Here is a 15,427-nt window from a genome sequence, read left to right as displayed (position 1 = left end):
CTTTAGCATTTACTCAGCTATTAATCTCAATGAAAATTAATGTTTAATGTTTAATGAAATGGCCGCCATCCCAGTTTGATTTGGTTGCATTTGTTTGCTTCGTATCGTTTCATTTGGGCTTTATTGGATTTCTGCCGGGGGGTTTTCGTTCGGCTTGACTAAGTTGCCAACAGCTTGTGGTCTTTAGGTTAAGCTTCTGCGCTTTGCTTTTATTGTTAGAGATCAAATATAACTTTGTGAACTTAAGACTTTTGCATGCAAAGGTGACGGGCAATATAATTAATGTTAGTTCATTTAATTGGTTGCGGCAACTGCAGAAATAGAAATAGAAATTTATAAATTTATTTATTTATTTATATTAATGAAAGTTATTTAAATACTCCATACATTCACAAATAACTTTAATTCCTTTTACATTATTAAAAAATTTAATAAAGTGTGTTTTTCACTAAAATAAATGCAGGAATTTTTGGCCATTTGTTCATTTTGAATAGCTTCTTAAGTACTCGTATAATATGCCTTAAATACTTCAATATTATGTAAAATTATTGTATTAAATTAATTTGATTAAAGGCAAACATTTTTAAGTTCATATTCTGAAAACCTTTTCGAATCAGTTTCAATTGTTATTCTTTTAGACTTCTTGTCTGTCTTGCATTTCCTTTACTCAGAATTTCCACTAAGATTTATATGTAGCCACTTAAGCTGAAATTACAAATTGCACGTTCTCTAGTATTTTCTGTTTAAAATTCATGTTACATGCTAAGACTTTAGTTTAGCCAATTAAGTTAAAGACTGCTCCGAGAAATATGCTATATATTTATACTCTATTTTAGGGCAACTGTGACTTTTAAGACAAGTTCAAGTCTAGACGTTTTTTTTTTCATTTTGGCACACACAAACGTGGCAATCACAGCGCAGAGTCAGTTCCCACTTGACATTTCATGCAAATTTTACACACACAAAACACTTTAAGGTTCTTATTTATATACATACATACTATATATATGTAAAGATAAAATAAATACGTGCTCGAGCTGGCAAACGTTGACCTCCATTTGAGGCAATGAGTTCAGGTTCAGGCTATCGGCTGCGTCGGTCATTAGGCTTATCCTGACTTTGGGACACCTATAAGTAAGCCATAAATCGATTTTAGCTATAATATACCCTACTTCAGACCTTATTGGCTCTCCTGTGCTGCATGCCATGTATAAATCACAGCTGCCAATGAGCATTTTGTATTGAGTTTTTGTTGTATGCTCGCATTTAATATAATTTGCGCACACGCGTGACATTAATGAGCTTTAGATGCGGCAGCTGCGACACTTGAGCCTGGTATTAAAGCCACATTTAATTAATTAATTTGCTTGTTATCTGTTTTACGTGTTTGTGTCTGTCTGTGTGTGGGCGTTTTTCTTTGTTTGACAACATGAAAATGTGTTCTCAAAAAAAAACACACATATTTATTCTTATCACCTTCGTGGAGGGGATTATATCCTGGAACACGTATGTAGTGAGTTCTCCATGGTATTTGTGCATATTTTTTTTTGGCGGGGTTGGGTCGCCAAGCTGCGACACATGCCACTGTTTTTGTACGGCAAAAAACTTCTACAATCACATAAATAGAACACATACATATACACAGCATCTGTTGGCATAGTCGTAAAAAATTGCTTTAAAATATTTAGCGACATGTTTTTAGATGCTGATTTTGTTGCGGCTGCAGCTGGCAGCTCTTGTTATATAAATTTATAAGCAAATTTTTAGAGTGTATTCAGCAAAAAACAACTCTCAGTGAATTTGCGGCTCTGTTGCGAATTTAAACGACTTGTCATGCCAAATGGTATACTTGATGCGTATATTTAATATATGCATATATTATTTTCATAGCCAATCACAATATTATAACAGTGAAAATAAGTATATATACACATATTTAATCCTCTTCGTACTACTCGGTAATATCGCTATTAATTTGCCAATCGAAAGAGCTTTAAAATATCCATTCCATTTAAATGACGGCAATTTAAAAAGCTCAGCGGAACATGGGGAGGTAATAAAAAAGTTCCATTAAACGTGCGTCCACACAGTTTATACCAAGCAGCTTATCTGGCAACATATAAGTATATAATTTCATATAAGTATCTTGCCATCTCGCCCTGTCAGCGTGCCCCTCCCTCTGTAACGTTTGTTTTGGGTAAGTTTACAGTGTCAACAGCTTATACTAGATGGTCTTACGCGTAATTTACATGAACTGCCAACACATTATATACAGTTGAGCTGCAATTTACAGTCATTACGGCGAATCGATAGCTTCAGCACCTTGAAAATGCCGCTTAGCTCCTCTTGGTAAGCTCCAATCAACAATTCATTGCCCGCTTGACATACGGTAAGCACCAGAAGTTGGCAGGAAGTGCACTTCAATAGTTTCATACTTGCCTTTTCATCTGTCTGCGCAAATAGTGCAGCAAACTAATCGGATAAAACAAACAAACAGACAGACAGAGCTCAGTGTGGGGGGAAGTGAAACAGACCAAAACTGTTGCCTGCAAATGCCAAGCGAAGTGTCAGGTACAAAAACCAAAATGTTAAGCCCCAAACCCCAAAACAGCCGACAAATGTGGATGCCGTGTTGTTTAATTATTGAAAAACTCTGTTGCCCGTCGAGGAAAATTCAACAGCCCAGTGGCAGAAGTTGCTGGAGTCGATGCTCTGAATTTTGGTGCAGTTTGGCAGCTAGGCTCCTTCACGCAAGTGGCTCAGGTGTAAAAAGCTTTTAAAACTTTCCAATTTGACCTTTTGTCAGAATGAATTACTTTTTATGGACGGCACACAAAATGGCAAACAAAATGTACGAAACAATGCGGCAAACATTGTATTATAAATATTCTCATTGTACGAAAACAATGTAAGAACTATTCTTTTGTATATTTTGGGGCCAGCGCCCAAAGCCCCAGGGCGCAATCCAAACTTGCTGTGATTCTAATTGGCCTTTCAATGTAAAATAAGTCTTTAAGAATATTACAGAGATTGAAAGGAGGTAGAAAACGTCATGAATTTGAATAGTTGGTTAAGTTTTCAGCGTAAAGTTAACTGCGTTTCCATTTTTCAGTTCTTTAAGTCTCACTTAATTCGCCCATGTGTTTTTTTTTAAGCTTTCTCAACTACATATAAATTTGCTTAAAGCTTACATGAGCTTTGAAAGCCATATCTATATATCTATGCGTTTCTTTCATATATGGTTTTCTTTAGCTACATCTAGTCTCATCTAAAGCTTACAGCTTCGTTTTTGAAAGCTTGTTTTAGTAGTTTTCTGAGGTATTTGTTAAAAACTTTTTCAATACATTTAATATTAATTAAAGCTTTTATGAACTTTGAAAGCTTCTAAACCATATTTTTACGAATCTTACAGTACTATTCGAATCATTTCAATTACTCTTTCTTAAAGCTTTCATGAACTAAAGCGCTTCTTTCATTTATGCTTTTCTTAAGCTACATTTAATCACTTGAGCATTGAGAGCGACTATTCCATTTAGTAATATTACTCATCGGGTAATCGCTAAGAACATTTCAGTACTTTTGGATCTTTTTCTTGTGAGCTTTGAAGCTCCTTAAAAATATCTTTTTGCCTCTTATTTTTAAGAATTTTTCAGCACTATTTGAAGCTTTTCAATTACTCTTGCTTAAAGCTTACATATGCTGTGTAATCTTCGTCTCGCCAAAACAATCAAAATACTTCATTATTATATTAATGAGCTTTGTGTTGTTCATTTGCAGCTTTTTAAGCTACATTAAAGCTCAATTAAAGCTTACCTTGAAAAGCTTCTATTTGAAAATATTTCACTATTATATGTTCATTTAAGCTAACATTAGCTTTTCTATTTTTAGTTCTATTTGCATTTTATTTAACCTGAGTTACTCTGACATAAAATTAACATGAGCTTTGCAATCAACATATTTTTACCCATTTTGTGTAGGAATTCTTAATGAGTTTTGTTGCTGTGTATTACGCTGTCATTTAATGAACTATGGATATAAAGAAAGTATTATTGTGCTTGGCTTATATTTTACCTGAATTTTAGAGCTTGAATTCAACATAAATTAAATCGGCATCATATTTTATCATTCGTGGCCAGCTGGGGTGTGGTTGAAACGGCGCTTTAATTAGTTTTTCACACTGCGGTCGAATGCGGAGCCAGTGGAACAACGACGAACAGGACAAGCGAATGTTTGTCATGCTTTGTGGTTGTCCTGCGGCGCACACTTTCGTCCTCGGTCGTGTTTTTACAGCACGCATTCATCGCGGTTCAGTTGTTGCGGTTAACCAGCGCAGCGTGTCCTAATGCTAATGGCATTTCAATGTCCTGCAGTTGCCCTGAATCCCTATTGCAGAAATGATTGGTGGCTCCAGTGAATGTGAGCGGAAATATTGATGAGCGCTAATGCTGATGGATGAAGGTGCAGCCGCTGTCTAACGAAAATATGTGATTCGTCTGGAAAATTAATGTTTATTAACTGCAATTGAAATGTATCTAAAATCTGTGTCCATAGCCGGAACAAAAGGCCAGGAATTAGGCTCAAGTCAGACGTGAAAATGCAATTTCACTTGCAGCTAATCAACAGCTAACATCATAACTAACCATAAGCCAGGTCCATTGAGCTCCATTGAGCAGAATTGTTCCACTTGGATGCATGTCTAGAATCTTTGTAATGGCTTTATTGTCTTATGCAGCCACAGGTCACTGACTCATTAAGCTGGCAATAAATCTTGTGTGCCGTTTGTGTGCAATCTTTAATTTGAGCTCGATTCGCTGTCTGCAGTGAGATTTTAAAATAATTTAAGTCTCTGCAGTATCATCAATTGCTTTGTGTCATTTGCTTTTTAAGGGATATAGTTCGGGGTTTGGGGGCAGCATTGTAAATCCGAGCTGATGTCATTTGCGTCTGAAATACATGACGGCAACATTTTGTACATAAAATACATAAGTCACTGCCTAAGGAAAAGAGCTGCTGCTCATATTTTTGCTGACTAACAGCTATGATGTATGCTCAACTGCGAGATACTCAGTATTCAGTACACAAGTACATGAAATATGTTTGAAATTGAAAAAATGTAAAAATTAATATTAACCTATATAAAAATCTAAGCTAAGCTATTCGATGTACTGAACTACAAAGAACTCCATAAATAATTCAAGTAATAAAGTATAATGTGCATGCGAACTATATTTGATAAATGCGAATCAATAAATATGTGTGTGTACAGAAGAAAGAGAATATCATATTAAGTCCGTGTATATGGACTGGCTTATTTATTACTCCCTCTTGCTGGCCCATGAGTGCAGGAGATATAAATGAAACAAAGCTGCAAATAAAATGCTCGTATTTAAGTATGAATCCAAAGCGAAAGACGCTTAATGCGAAAAATGACAAGCGACGCTGTGATTTGCTTTATGAGGTCCTTCGAACATACATATATACATGTACACAAGTATATACATATATTCCATGGAATTTCTATGTGGGCTGCATAGTAATGAGTTACAGCTAGTGTTTCAGACCCGGAGCTTGACATGCCATGGCTCACATAAGTCCCCGCACACTGCACGCACAGATATTAACTTTTTTTTGCTTTCAGTTCTTTACTCGAAGTCGGGCAATTAATGTCCTTTATGTTTGTCATACTCGGGGGCTTAAGCTAAACAGCGAACTCTTCGCTCGAGTTGTACGCAATTCCTTGACCTTTGCCCTTTGCAGTTGTTGGATTAACTCCGGCTTCAGAAGCGTTTGATATATCGTATAAGCTTTTACAACGTCCTTTAAAGTTGCGTACATTGACTTTGCTCGTGGGAATTGATTTTTTGCTTTTCATTTTTTTTTTATAAAAAGTTGTTTTTCGTACATTCACTTTGTATAGATCGCATTTGGTGTGTTTAATATTGCCTTTACCAATCCAAAAGTGCTTACTAAAAGCTTTTAATAATGCCAAAGGCAGCAAAATTAAATTAGCTGCTTTTTCTTTAAGCCTTAGACACGCTCAAGGCAAAAGTTTTAAGCCAAGCGCAAAACAATTTATTATTTAATATTAGTTGCTCGCTTAAAGTTTTAATTAAAAAGTTAACAAATTACTCATGCCTCAAAGTATATATTGAAGTATGCAACTCAATTAAGAAAGCTTTTGCTGTTGAATTTCAAATTCAGCTCGCAATTTGCCACAAATATTGATCCAATTAAAGTTGAATATGCCTGGTACGCACACAATTGGCGTGGCCGTCTAAACAACAAGTGCGGCTAATCAATCAATGCAATCAAGCATAAATTGTCTTAAAACAAAGCTCCAGCTAAATATTGTGATGCCATTAACAACAACTGTCAATAGGGCGATATGAGCAGCAGGGTAGACAAAAGCCGCAACATTGGTGTGCCCCATTGTAGCAACAATGGCAGGCGGAAACGGAAGCAGCTGCAGAGGCAAGGACCGCGATCTATTTACTATAGTTGCCGTTGGGCGCAATACAACCAGACTCATGCCCAATTCGAATGCCAATGGCAATGCCAATGCCACTCAAGCGTGTGCAAACAGACAAGCGACAATCTCGACGCCATCAACGCGGCGAGACGAGGCATCTTTATCGACAACGACTTTGACTTGAGGCAGCATGGAGCAGGTTCTATATATATATATAAGAAATTATGCATGAATGTTATTATTGTGGCTTGTTTCCCAGAACATTTCATATGTTTCTGATGGTAAATTGAATAACAAACGTTGTGACATCGCGCACACGCACCGAAATTGGTATTAAATTGCTCCTTAAGGACAACAAAAGCCACAGCCTACAGCCACAGTGCGGCACGAGATTTCAATCAGAAACAAACCTACACGCAAATACAATGTGCTTAATTCTCGTACAGTTATGCGTATGCAAATTGGCAAATGGCAAAGAGAAAAATGAAAGAGGCAGGAATGCATACAGTCTGAGAGATTGAATACCTGGCTGACTACCAATGACACGAGCTGAAAGCTTGCCAGCAGGACTAATTTTGACTTGTCACTAAAATGAGCCGCATTTCAGGCAACAAATACTGAGCACTAAAGATTAAGCGTCACATTCAGCTCGTGTCATTGGTAACTAATAAATTTTCCATTTTCATATCAAGTTGCATGCCACAGGCAGCTCGCCACCTGCCGACTCTAATGGAAGATGCCGACACTGAAGTGGCGTCTCGTTGGACCGTTCACAAAGCCACTTGGCTGGCATCCTGTCGCCCTGTCACATTGTCGTCCTGCATTCTGGACCAGGATGTGCTGGATGTGCAGCATCCCGAGTGCGGCCTGTCGCATACACTTGGTGGCCTGAGTGGCTGAGCCCCTGCCGCATTGTTGTGTCAGCGAGCAACTATTTGCAGTCAACTTTGTTGACATTTATGTTGCTTTTGTTGCCGCGGGGTCAGCCGTCAGAAGGGGTCCTCCATCCTTTGGGCCATGGCGCCGTCAAGCGGAATTAACCGGGCATCTCCGATTTAATCTCAAAATGTGCTCACTTAGCAAAATACTGTAACTTGAAAGTTGAGTAGAAAATTGGTTATTGTGCTCGGCCGTAATGGAGATTATACAAGCCGCGGGGCGTGTGCGTGTGCGTGTTTGTGTGTGCATGCTTGTGTTTGTGTTTGTGTGTGTGTTGATACTTATAATCATCTTTGACCGATGTTTTAATTAATGCAATGCCTGCAGTGTTTTCTTGTTCTTGGTCCTTTGCCATTTGCTGCTGCGGCCAAAGTTTTTCAATTATTTTGCTTTGACAAGTTCTCAGCAGGCGCCAACGCGGACCCCAGCGCATCGCTTTCCATTAAATTAAGTGCAAATTTACTCATGGAATAAAAAATATTAATGACAGCTCAGCTGGCCTTCAGCTTGCACTCAGCTCTTTATCTGCTCAGAGAGGCTGTCGAATTGGTTTAATTGAATTTGCGTTCTTTGCACGGCGACAAGTTAGGCTGCAACTGGCATTCCATTAAAAAACATTCTATTATCGAATTGTGTTCTTTAATAGTTTCTATTGTGGTTTCTGTCTGTGCCCAAAATAATTCAGTTAAAATCGTTAACAGTTTGTCATCGAATTTTGCAATTGTCAACTAACATTGACAACGATTTTAAATTTAAACATTAGTATTTATTACTCTATTCTATTAATTCCCAGCATAAATAAAACGTTATTTTATTTCATTTGTCGTTTGGAAAAAGAGTTTTTACCTCAAATAAATAAATTTTTCATGTGTTTACACACAACAAATAACTTTTTTATTTTTAATGCATTTTCCTAGATCAATAGAAATTGTCGATAGTGTCAATATAGAAACATGCAAATAAATGCAAATGCCAAATGCAAACACTTTCAAATTTGGCAAATTGCATGACAAAATGCAGTGCGGCAAAATGTTTTGTGGCAACCGACACATTTGCGCTTCAACTCTAAGCTTAAAAGCCAAAACGATTGTAAACTATATTGCAGGCAAAAAAATAAAGATAGGCAAACTTTCTAAACAGCAATTTATAAGAAACTTAAGTTTCCTTTATTATGCCCAAGCTTATATTCACAATATCATCTGCATCATCCTCTCATAATTACAAAAATATTCTTTTATACGTGTTTCACAAAAGCAGTAAGTCCCTTGTGTGAGCCTTTGGATATTCAATGCATGGCGCACAAAAGTATGCTACGTTTTAGTAGCACTTGCTTGAAGCCTAGGTGAATCTAGTGTTGTGAAACGTTAAAAGCGCTATCGATAGTATCGATATTGCGCCTTCAATGTTTCATAATCGTTTGTTCTTGTTGATAATTAAATTATTATTTAATTAATAATGAAAATACATATAATAAATAATAAATGATTTCTAAAATTTCTCTGCAAAGTTGTGAACTTCTTTGTTAGTTGTCTAACACTAATTATGCGTGCTGTTGGTGAATTAATGTTGGCTTTTATCTTAAGCGAAATTTAATGTTACTAGGCTTAAAGCTCTTAAGTGCTTTTTAAGCTATTTATACTCATTTTACGTGCTGAATTGTATTCCATTTAGCTATCCGTCTCTGATTTTAAAACTTAGCTATGCCATATTCAGCGTGTGTCATTGGGGCTTGAGAATTTTTGCAATTATTATGCAACAAGTAGCGTCAAGGGAAATGCCGAGCAGCTTAAAACATGTATGTTCCTACTGTGTGGGAAATCGCTGTGGTAGAATGCAAAATTAGAATAACCAGAGCAGTGCAAAACCGCAAACAAACATGGGTGTAACTAAAAGGCGACGAGCAAGAGACAGACCTGGTTTTTGGTGAGGCAGGGTGACTGACGATGACTGGTGCATGCCAACACCATTGTTGCACATGCCGCACAGCGTTGACTCTCCTTGGACGCATTTTCCACTTTAAAGCCAAAAAGGCAAACACAGCCGCAAGCAGAGGTTTCTCTTGCCGTGGCAAGCGAATAACGTGTGTGTGTGTGGCACGGCTACGTGACTGTGTTGCCAATCCGCCTCGCTAACCGCCCGCCGCCGTTTTGGGCGTGCTAAGCGCCGTTGATGGCCAAGACCAAAATGCAATGTTGCAATTTGCCAAATTGAAAACACGAAAATGAAAGCGGGCCGACGAGCCAACGGACTTGACATGACGCAGGGCTACAAAGTAGCCGCCAAGTTAATTTACGCCAAAGTGTATGCAACTCACCGCCCCTTGCCGCCACGCCCGCTGCCGTAACACGCACGTCAATTGCCCGTAATGGGCACTTCCGCTTGCAAAATGGCGCTTGCACTTGGCAACAACAATGTGGCCGCTAATTCTCTAATTTTCAACGGACAGCAGCCGTTGTGAGCATGAACAACTACAAAGCACACATAGGCTCCTCGCACCCAGCCCCCGCACCATCCTCTTGTGGCTATCTATTTATGGACGCATGCTGCGGCAGGTGCCCCCAGGTTGCACAGCATTTGCATGCCAACTATAAGCGAGACTGCTGTCGCAGTCGACATGTTTGCGTCGCGTTTTAATTAAAAATAACTGCAAAAAAACATTTTTTAATTAACGGAAATATGAGCAACACGCCGTGCGGCCTGTTGCCGTGGCATGAGTATTATTTGCCTTGTTGCAATTTGCCATTGAAATGTGTGAGTAAATATTTAAGAGCTTTACTTGCGAGTGCACATATTTAACTAAGAGGGCGTGAGGGCGAGAGTGTGTGTGTATAAGCGTGTGTGTGCACAGCACATTCCTGGCCAATATCTAAAAGACCAAATACAACAGCCCCGATTTGTGTGGCTTTGTTTGCCCCGTCTAACCACATTGGTATGCTTCGATGCGTGCCACATCCCGTTGCTCGTTTCCGGTCAACCCGACAAACTTCATCAGCTGGCTTTGGTTGCTGTTCTTGCTGTTTTTGTTGTTGTTGCTGTTCTGTGTGTGCTCCTCGCATAATTTACCCATATTTGTGGCACACTAATTGCGGCACATCACTTTGTCCGCCGCTGCATTGCAATTTGCCCACGTCGAGCGTCAGTTCCTAAGTTATGCAAATTAGCTGCGATGTTTTGTTGACTGACACAGACCAATGGCAGACATTGGACAGTGGAAGGGTACAAGGGATAGTCCACGTCCTGTAGGAGCGAGCAAGCTGAACGCATCCTAAACACATTTGCATAGCCTTCGCCTATTTACGCAAATTCACCATCATTTCAGTGCCCGCCCGAGTATAAACAATATCTTCCATTACGCTGTGAGATGCAATTTGTTCTATAATTTAAGCCAGAATGGTACAAATTTATACTTTTGTCAATATTTAAAAGTGAAACAAGAAGAATTCTTGTACCTCAGGTAGATTTGAACGGGAAAAACTTGTCTGACCTGATCTGATTTGACTTGTCCGCCAGGTAAATTTATAATTTATTTTTAAATGTCTACAAATATATTTTCTTAACATGCACAGTCGACTAAATGTTGTTTATATACTTCATGCATATAATGATTAAATTGATCATATGAAAATTGACATTAAATTTTGTTTAAAATGCTATTTTAAGTCAAATTCGGAAGTGTTCCAATTTTGATTGAAAAACCATGCGATTTTCTTTTGACTTCGAAATTAATCAAGTCAAAGCTTCAAGTCCTTATAAGTAGCTTTGTTAAACCTAAAACTTGAATCTCAATTTCTAAAAGTAAAAAAAAAATATAGAATACGATGCAACTTCTTTTCGTATATATAAAATAAAACAAGAAAAATCTATGAAATTGGTATTGCGTCCATGCTCTACTGCATTTACATATTGCTATGTTTAAGGCCAACTATAAAAACAAGCGCGTACAGCAATTTAAAAGAACTTCACAATTTTTAGTAGTTTATGGTACAAGTTTATTGCAATTTTCTGGTTACTCAGCTATACAATACGCCTCAGCGCTCATGGGCCATAAAACGAATTTGTTAACCAAAACCAAAAGCGCATTAAAATCTTAATCTTTAGTGTTGACATTAAATTTACAAGCACAATGGTCGAAAAGAGAGCGGAATGTGAACCGGTATGGCCACGCCCCAATGCCACAAGCAGTAACATAGCCGCCCATAAAACGCTGGCGAGAACAAAGCAATTTCACACGCTCATGAATGGCAAAGTGATGCACACACACACACACACACACACAAACACGTAGGGACGAATACACCCGAAGAGTCCCTTATAGAGCAGAGTTCAAGAATTTATTACCCAATTTGAAATTGCAAACGAGTGCGTGATAAACCTCGAGGTAGTTGTTGCTGTCTGCTTTGTCGTTTTTGTTTGCATATACCCTATTTTAGAACCCAACAGCGAATGCCAGACATAGCCAAATTGCACTTAGCATAGAGCTCAGAGCTACATACAGGGTATGTTTGAGTCTAGCAACAGCCAGCCAACGTCAACTTTTTGTTTGCTGTTGTGTGCTTTAATACAAAACAACGTGGTTTATGACAAACGGAAAGAACAGCAACAAGAGCGAAAGAGGATGCAAATGCAAGTCAATCCACTGGTCAAGGTGGACGTCAGGTTCGTGTGCAAACAGAATGTGAAAATGGAAATGAGCGTACAAAGCGCAAACACAGCCAATACATACACAAATCCACACCTACACACACGCAGAGGAAAAGGCAATCTCTCTTGGCAAATGGTGAAAACACTAAAAATCAATGTGTACAGCTGGCAGCAGATGGAGATCCATAAAGATAGAACGGCGACTTCTTGCCCCCAACTTTAGTTAAACTTGAAGTCAAGGTAAAGCGGCAAGTGCAGCGCACAAGAGTTGCGCACGTGGCAAGTGCCGCAAGCCTCTCTATGCAAATGCCAAAAGCCATGCTAATGCAAATGCGCATAAATGGCAACTGCCAACTGCTACGTCCCAGCCCTTACCCGCTGCAATTCCAAAAGCGTGCCACAACGCTCCCCGTTTTCATTTAGAAATATACATATATATATATATATACTTTTTTTGTCTGCTGTGAAATGTAGCCGCGCTTTAAGTGGCTATTCGACAGTCGCCGGCATTCCCCGCGCCTCCTTTCCATTTGCATACATATGAAGTTGCCCGACTTCCTCTTATTGCCCCCTGACGCTCCAGTCAGTCCCTTTGCCTAAAATGCACCTTGTGGTCATAAATTTTGCTTTTTGTTCCATTGAAGCATTTAAATAAATTTTCATTTCGAATTCGCCAGCTTTTCGAGATATTTGCGATTGAAATAAACAAATTTATTACCCACAAATAAATTCTATTTAATATATATTTCTTGTGGATTTTGCTTGTGCATTCGAAATTCATGTGTTTGTGCAAAAACAATTGACATTTTTAGAATTGCTGAGCTCAAGCAAAAGGAAACTTAATAATTGATTGTGGCCAGAACGGCAAGAGTTTATTGCAAAACCCAAAATCTAGAATAAATGCTGTTCAATGGGCATCGAAAGTAAGTCAAATAGTTTAAAGTGTGCCCAATACACATATTGTTTTATTGGAAAAATTTTAAATAATAAATAAAATTATTATTTGTTTACCTTACATTCATTTGCCTACCCGCAAGCTCTGTAGTGTTTTATTATTCGATTTACATTGTGGGGGAAATTATTTGATACAATGTGCTGTAAAGCAATTAAAGCTTTAACAACAAAAATTACAAATATAAAATATATTACTTTAGCCTGAATTTAGATTAGGCTAATTGAAAACTTCTGAAATAGCAGACATCAGAGCTTTACCTTACATATTTCTGTTTGTTCTATTCGGCTAGCTATTCAATCTGCCATGAAATACTAACTTTTTATTCAATGCTTCTCTGTTTTTGCAGGCTGAATAAATCCTAAATTAAATCAAGTTGACAGCACGTGGGGGGCAAATCAAACAGAAATGAACTGTTGAATGGCTGTCGAGGATTAGATAGAAGCTCCCAGCCCATTTGCGCGTGGATATTTAAGGCCGCCAATATTAAAAAAAGGCATCAGGGCCGGAAGCGAACGTGCATGAACTAAAATCTAGAGGCTAAAGTAACAGACACAACCACAGCCACAGGCTCAGCTACAAGGGCTGAAGATGACAACACACAACCATTTGACGGAAACAGTTTGAGTCGCACTCATCAATTACCCCTTCCAGCGGGCACCTGCGCTGCTTCGCTGCCCATTAAAGTCGGAGCTAACCAAACAGCAGGCTGTTAGGCAACAGGCGATAGCAACAGGTCGTCAGAACTTTGCTAAGAGACCCAACCCCAAGCACATAAGTGGCCATCTACGTGACTTTATCAGCACACGCAGCTGGAGCCGCAGTCAAGCGCTTAACTGAAGAGCGTCGCACAAGGTGGAGGCGGCACATTAACCAGCAGATTGGGGCTGATTTACTGGATGTGTGAACAGCTAGAATAATGAGTATATGCAGCAGTCCGGCATCACAGCAAATCCGTAACCGTATCCACAAACAGTGAGCATCATGACCGATGTGTCTGCGGCAGCTGCCGGTGCCGCCGGTGGCGCCTGCGAGCGCACACGCACAACAAACTCAGAGGCGCCAGCCGAGTCTGCGTCCATAACAACGTCTACATCAGTGTCCACGAAACCACTAATCAATGGTGCCAAAAAGGCGACACAGCCCGCAACGGCAACGGCAACGGCAACAACAACAGCAGGAACAGCAACAGCAATTGCAACCACAAGCAATCAAGCCAAATTGGAGCGTCACTTGCAGAGCAACAACAATCAACATGCAGCCGCAGAAACGCCGACGTCGCCGTCGCCGTCGGCGTCGCCATCGCAGCCGTCGCAACCATCGCTGGCCAAGCCAAAGGTTTCCGCTGACAACGAATCGTGTGGACCTGCGGCCAGCGACAGTTCGAGTGCCGCATCTGGTTCCATGGCGTCCGCCAAGTGCAGCAGCAAGCAGGATGTTGACGAGGTGGCCCGCCTGTTTGAGGAGAAGCCCGAGGCATTTGAGAAATGGCTAACGGAACGTGCCCCACCTGAGGCGCTGAGTCGCCTACAGGAGTTCATTGAGAGCCGTAAGCCGCACAAACGGCCCTCGGTCACATCGGATTTGTTCCAGCAGTGGATGGCCTCGCCCGTAGTGCAGAAGGTGAGTGTTTGTTAAATATATAGCATGCTTTTTGGAGACGTCGACCGGGAGCTCCCGACTAGGGGATACCCTGAACCCTCTTCTTCCGACAGGCGATAGGTATAGAAAGAAAAATACTTGATATATATATACTATTCTAGAAGCTACATGCCAAGTTTGGTGACTCTAGCTCATATTATTTGCCGAAATTGATCAAATAACAGGATTCCGATATCGATTTGTATCGATTACTTGGAAACGGGGTAAGTTATCGACTATCGGAAACAAACTCGATCTGCGCGGGGACTAGGAGGACCTACAGCTCTGTCCGTTCGTCTGTCTGTATGTATGAACGCAAGGATTTCAGAACCTATAAGAGCTAGAGTGCCCGCACAGTACGAGTTCGTTACCGATAATCTAGAATGGTCTATACAGGTCAAGTATCTTTAATTTTAAAGCTATCGGCACCCCCCGCCTTGAACATATAGATATAAATTACATAAATAAATCACCACCCATTTAAACCACAATTTTAATGCAATTGACTTTTTTGAGAATTCACGAATTTAAGAAAATGATTTTTTATATCAACTTATATCTTATATCAAAAATTTTTATGAATACATGTACACATGTATTGTTAAAATCTATTAAAGTCATTATAATTGCGATGATTTAATTCGTTTTTTTTTTCATCGAAGACTGATTTTTTGGTATGGCTGCTAAAGCAAACGAGCTCGTAGCGTGAACTGAATTTGGTGCTGGTAGAAGAGGGTCAGGGTATCGCCTAGACCGGGAACTCCCGACTGGAGACTCTTACTTGT

The 15,427-nt window shown here is 39.5% G+C and overlaps 1 protein-coding gene across 2 annotated transcripts in view; it reads left to right on the top strand.

The window, feature by feature from the left end:
- Pde6 (phosphodiesterase 6) overlaps positions 1-15,427 on the top strand; it is a 67,169-nt gene that overhangs the window by 18,251 nt on the left and 33,491 nt on the right. For both annotated transcript variants that reach the window (XM_064693859.1, XM_064693860.1), the window contains exon 3: positions 13,351-14,624. In XM_064693859.1, coding sequence (XP_064549929.1) covers positions 13,986-14,624 — 639 coding nt within the window. In that variant the 5' untranslated portion in view covers positions 13,351-13,985. The remainder of the gene's footprint in view (positions 1-13,350; positions 14,625-15,427) is intronic.

This window comes from Drosophila montana, unplaced genomic scaffold, assembly GCF_035044405.1.
Source record: "Drosophila montana isolate Dmon_TW-CO22-7 unplaced genomic scaffold, ASM3504440v1 contig_3733_1, whole genome shotgun sequence".
NCBI classification, from domain to species: domain Eukaryota; kingdom Metazoa; phylum Arthropoda; class Insecta; order Diptera; family Drosophilidae; genus Drosophila; species Drosophila montana.
Note: the sequence above shows the minus strand (reverse complement) of the source record. Positions and strands in the feature narration are given on the sequence as shown.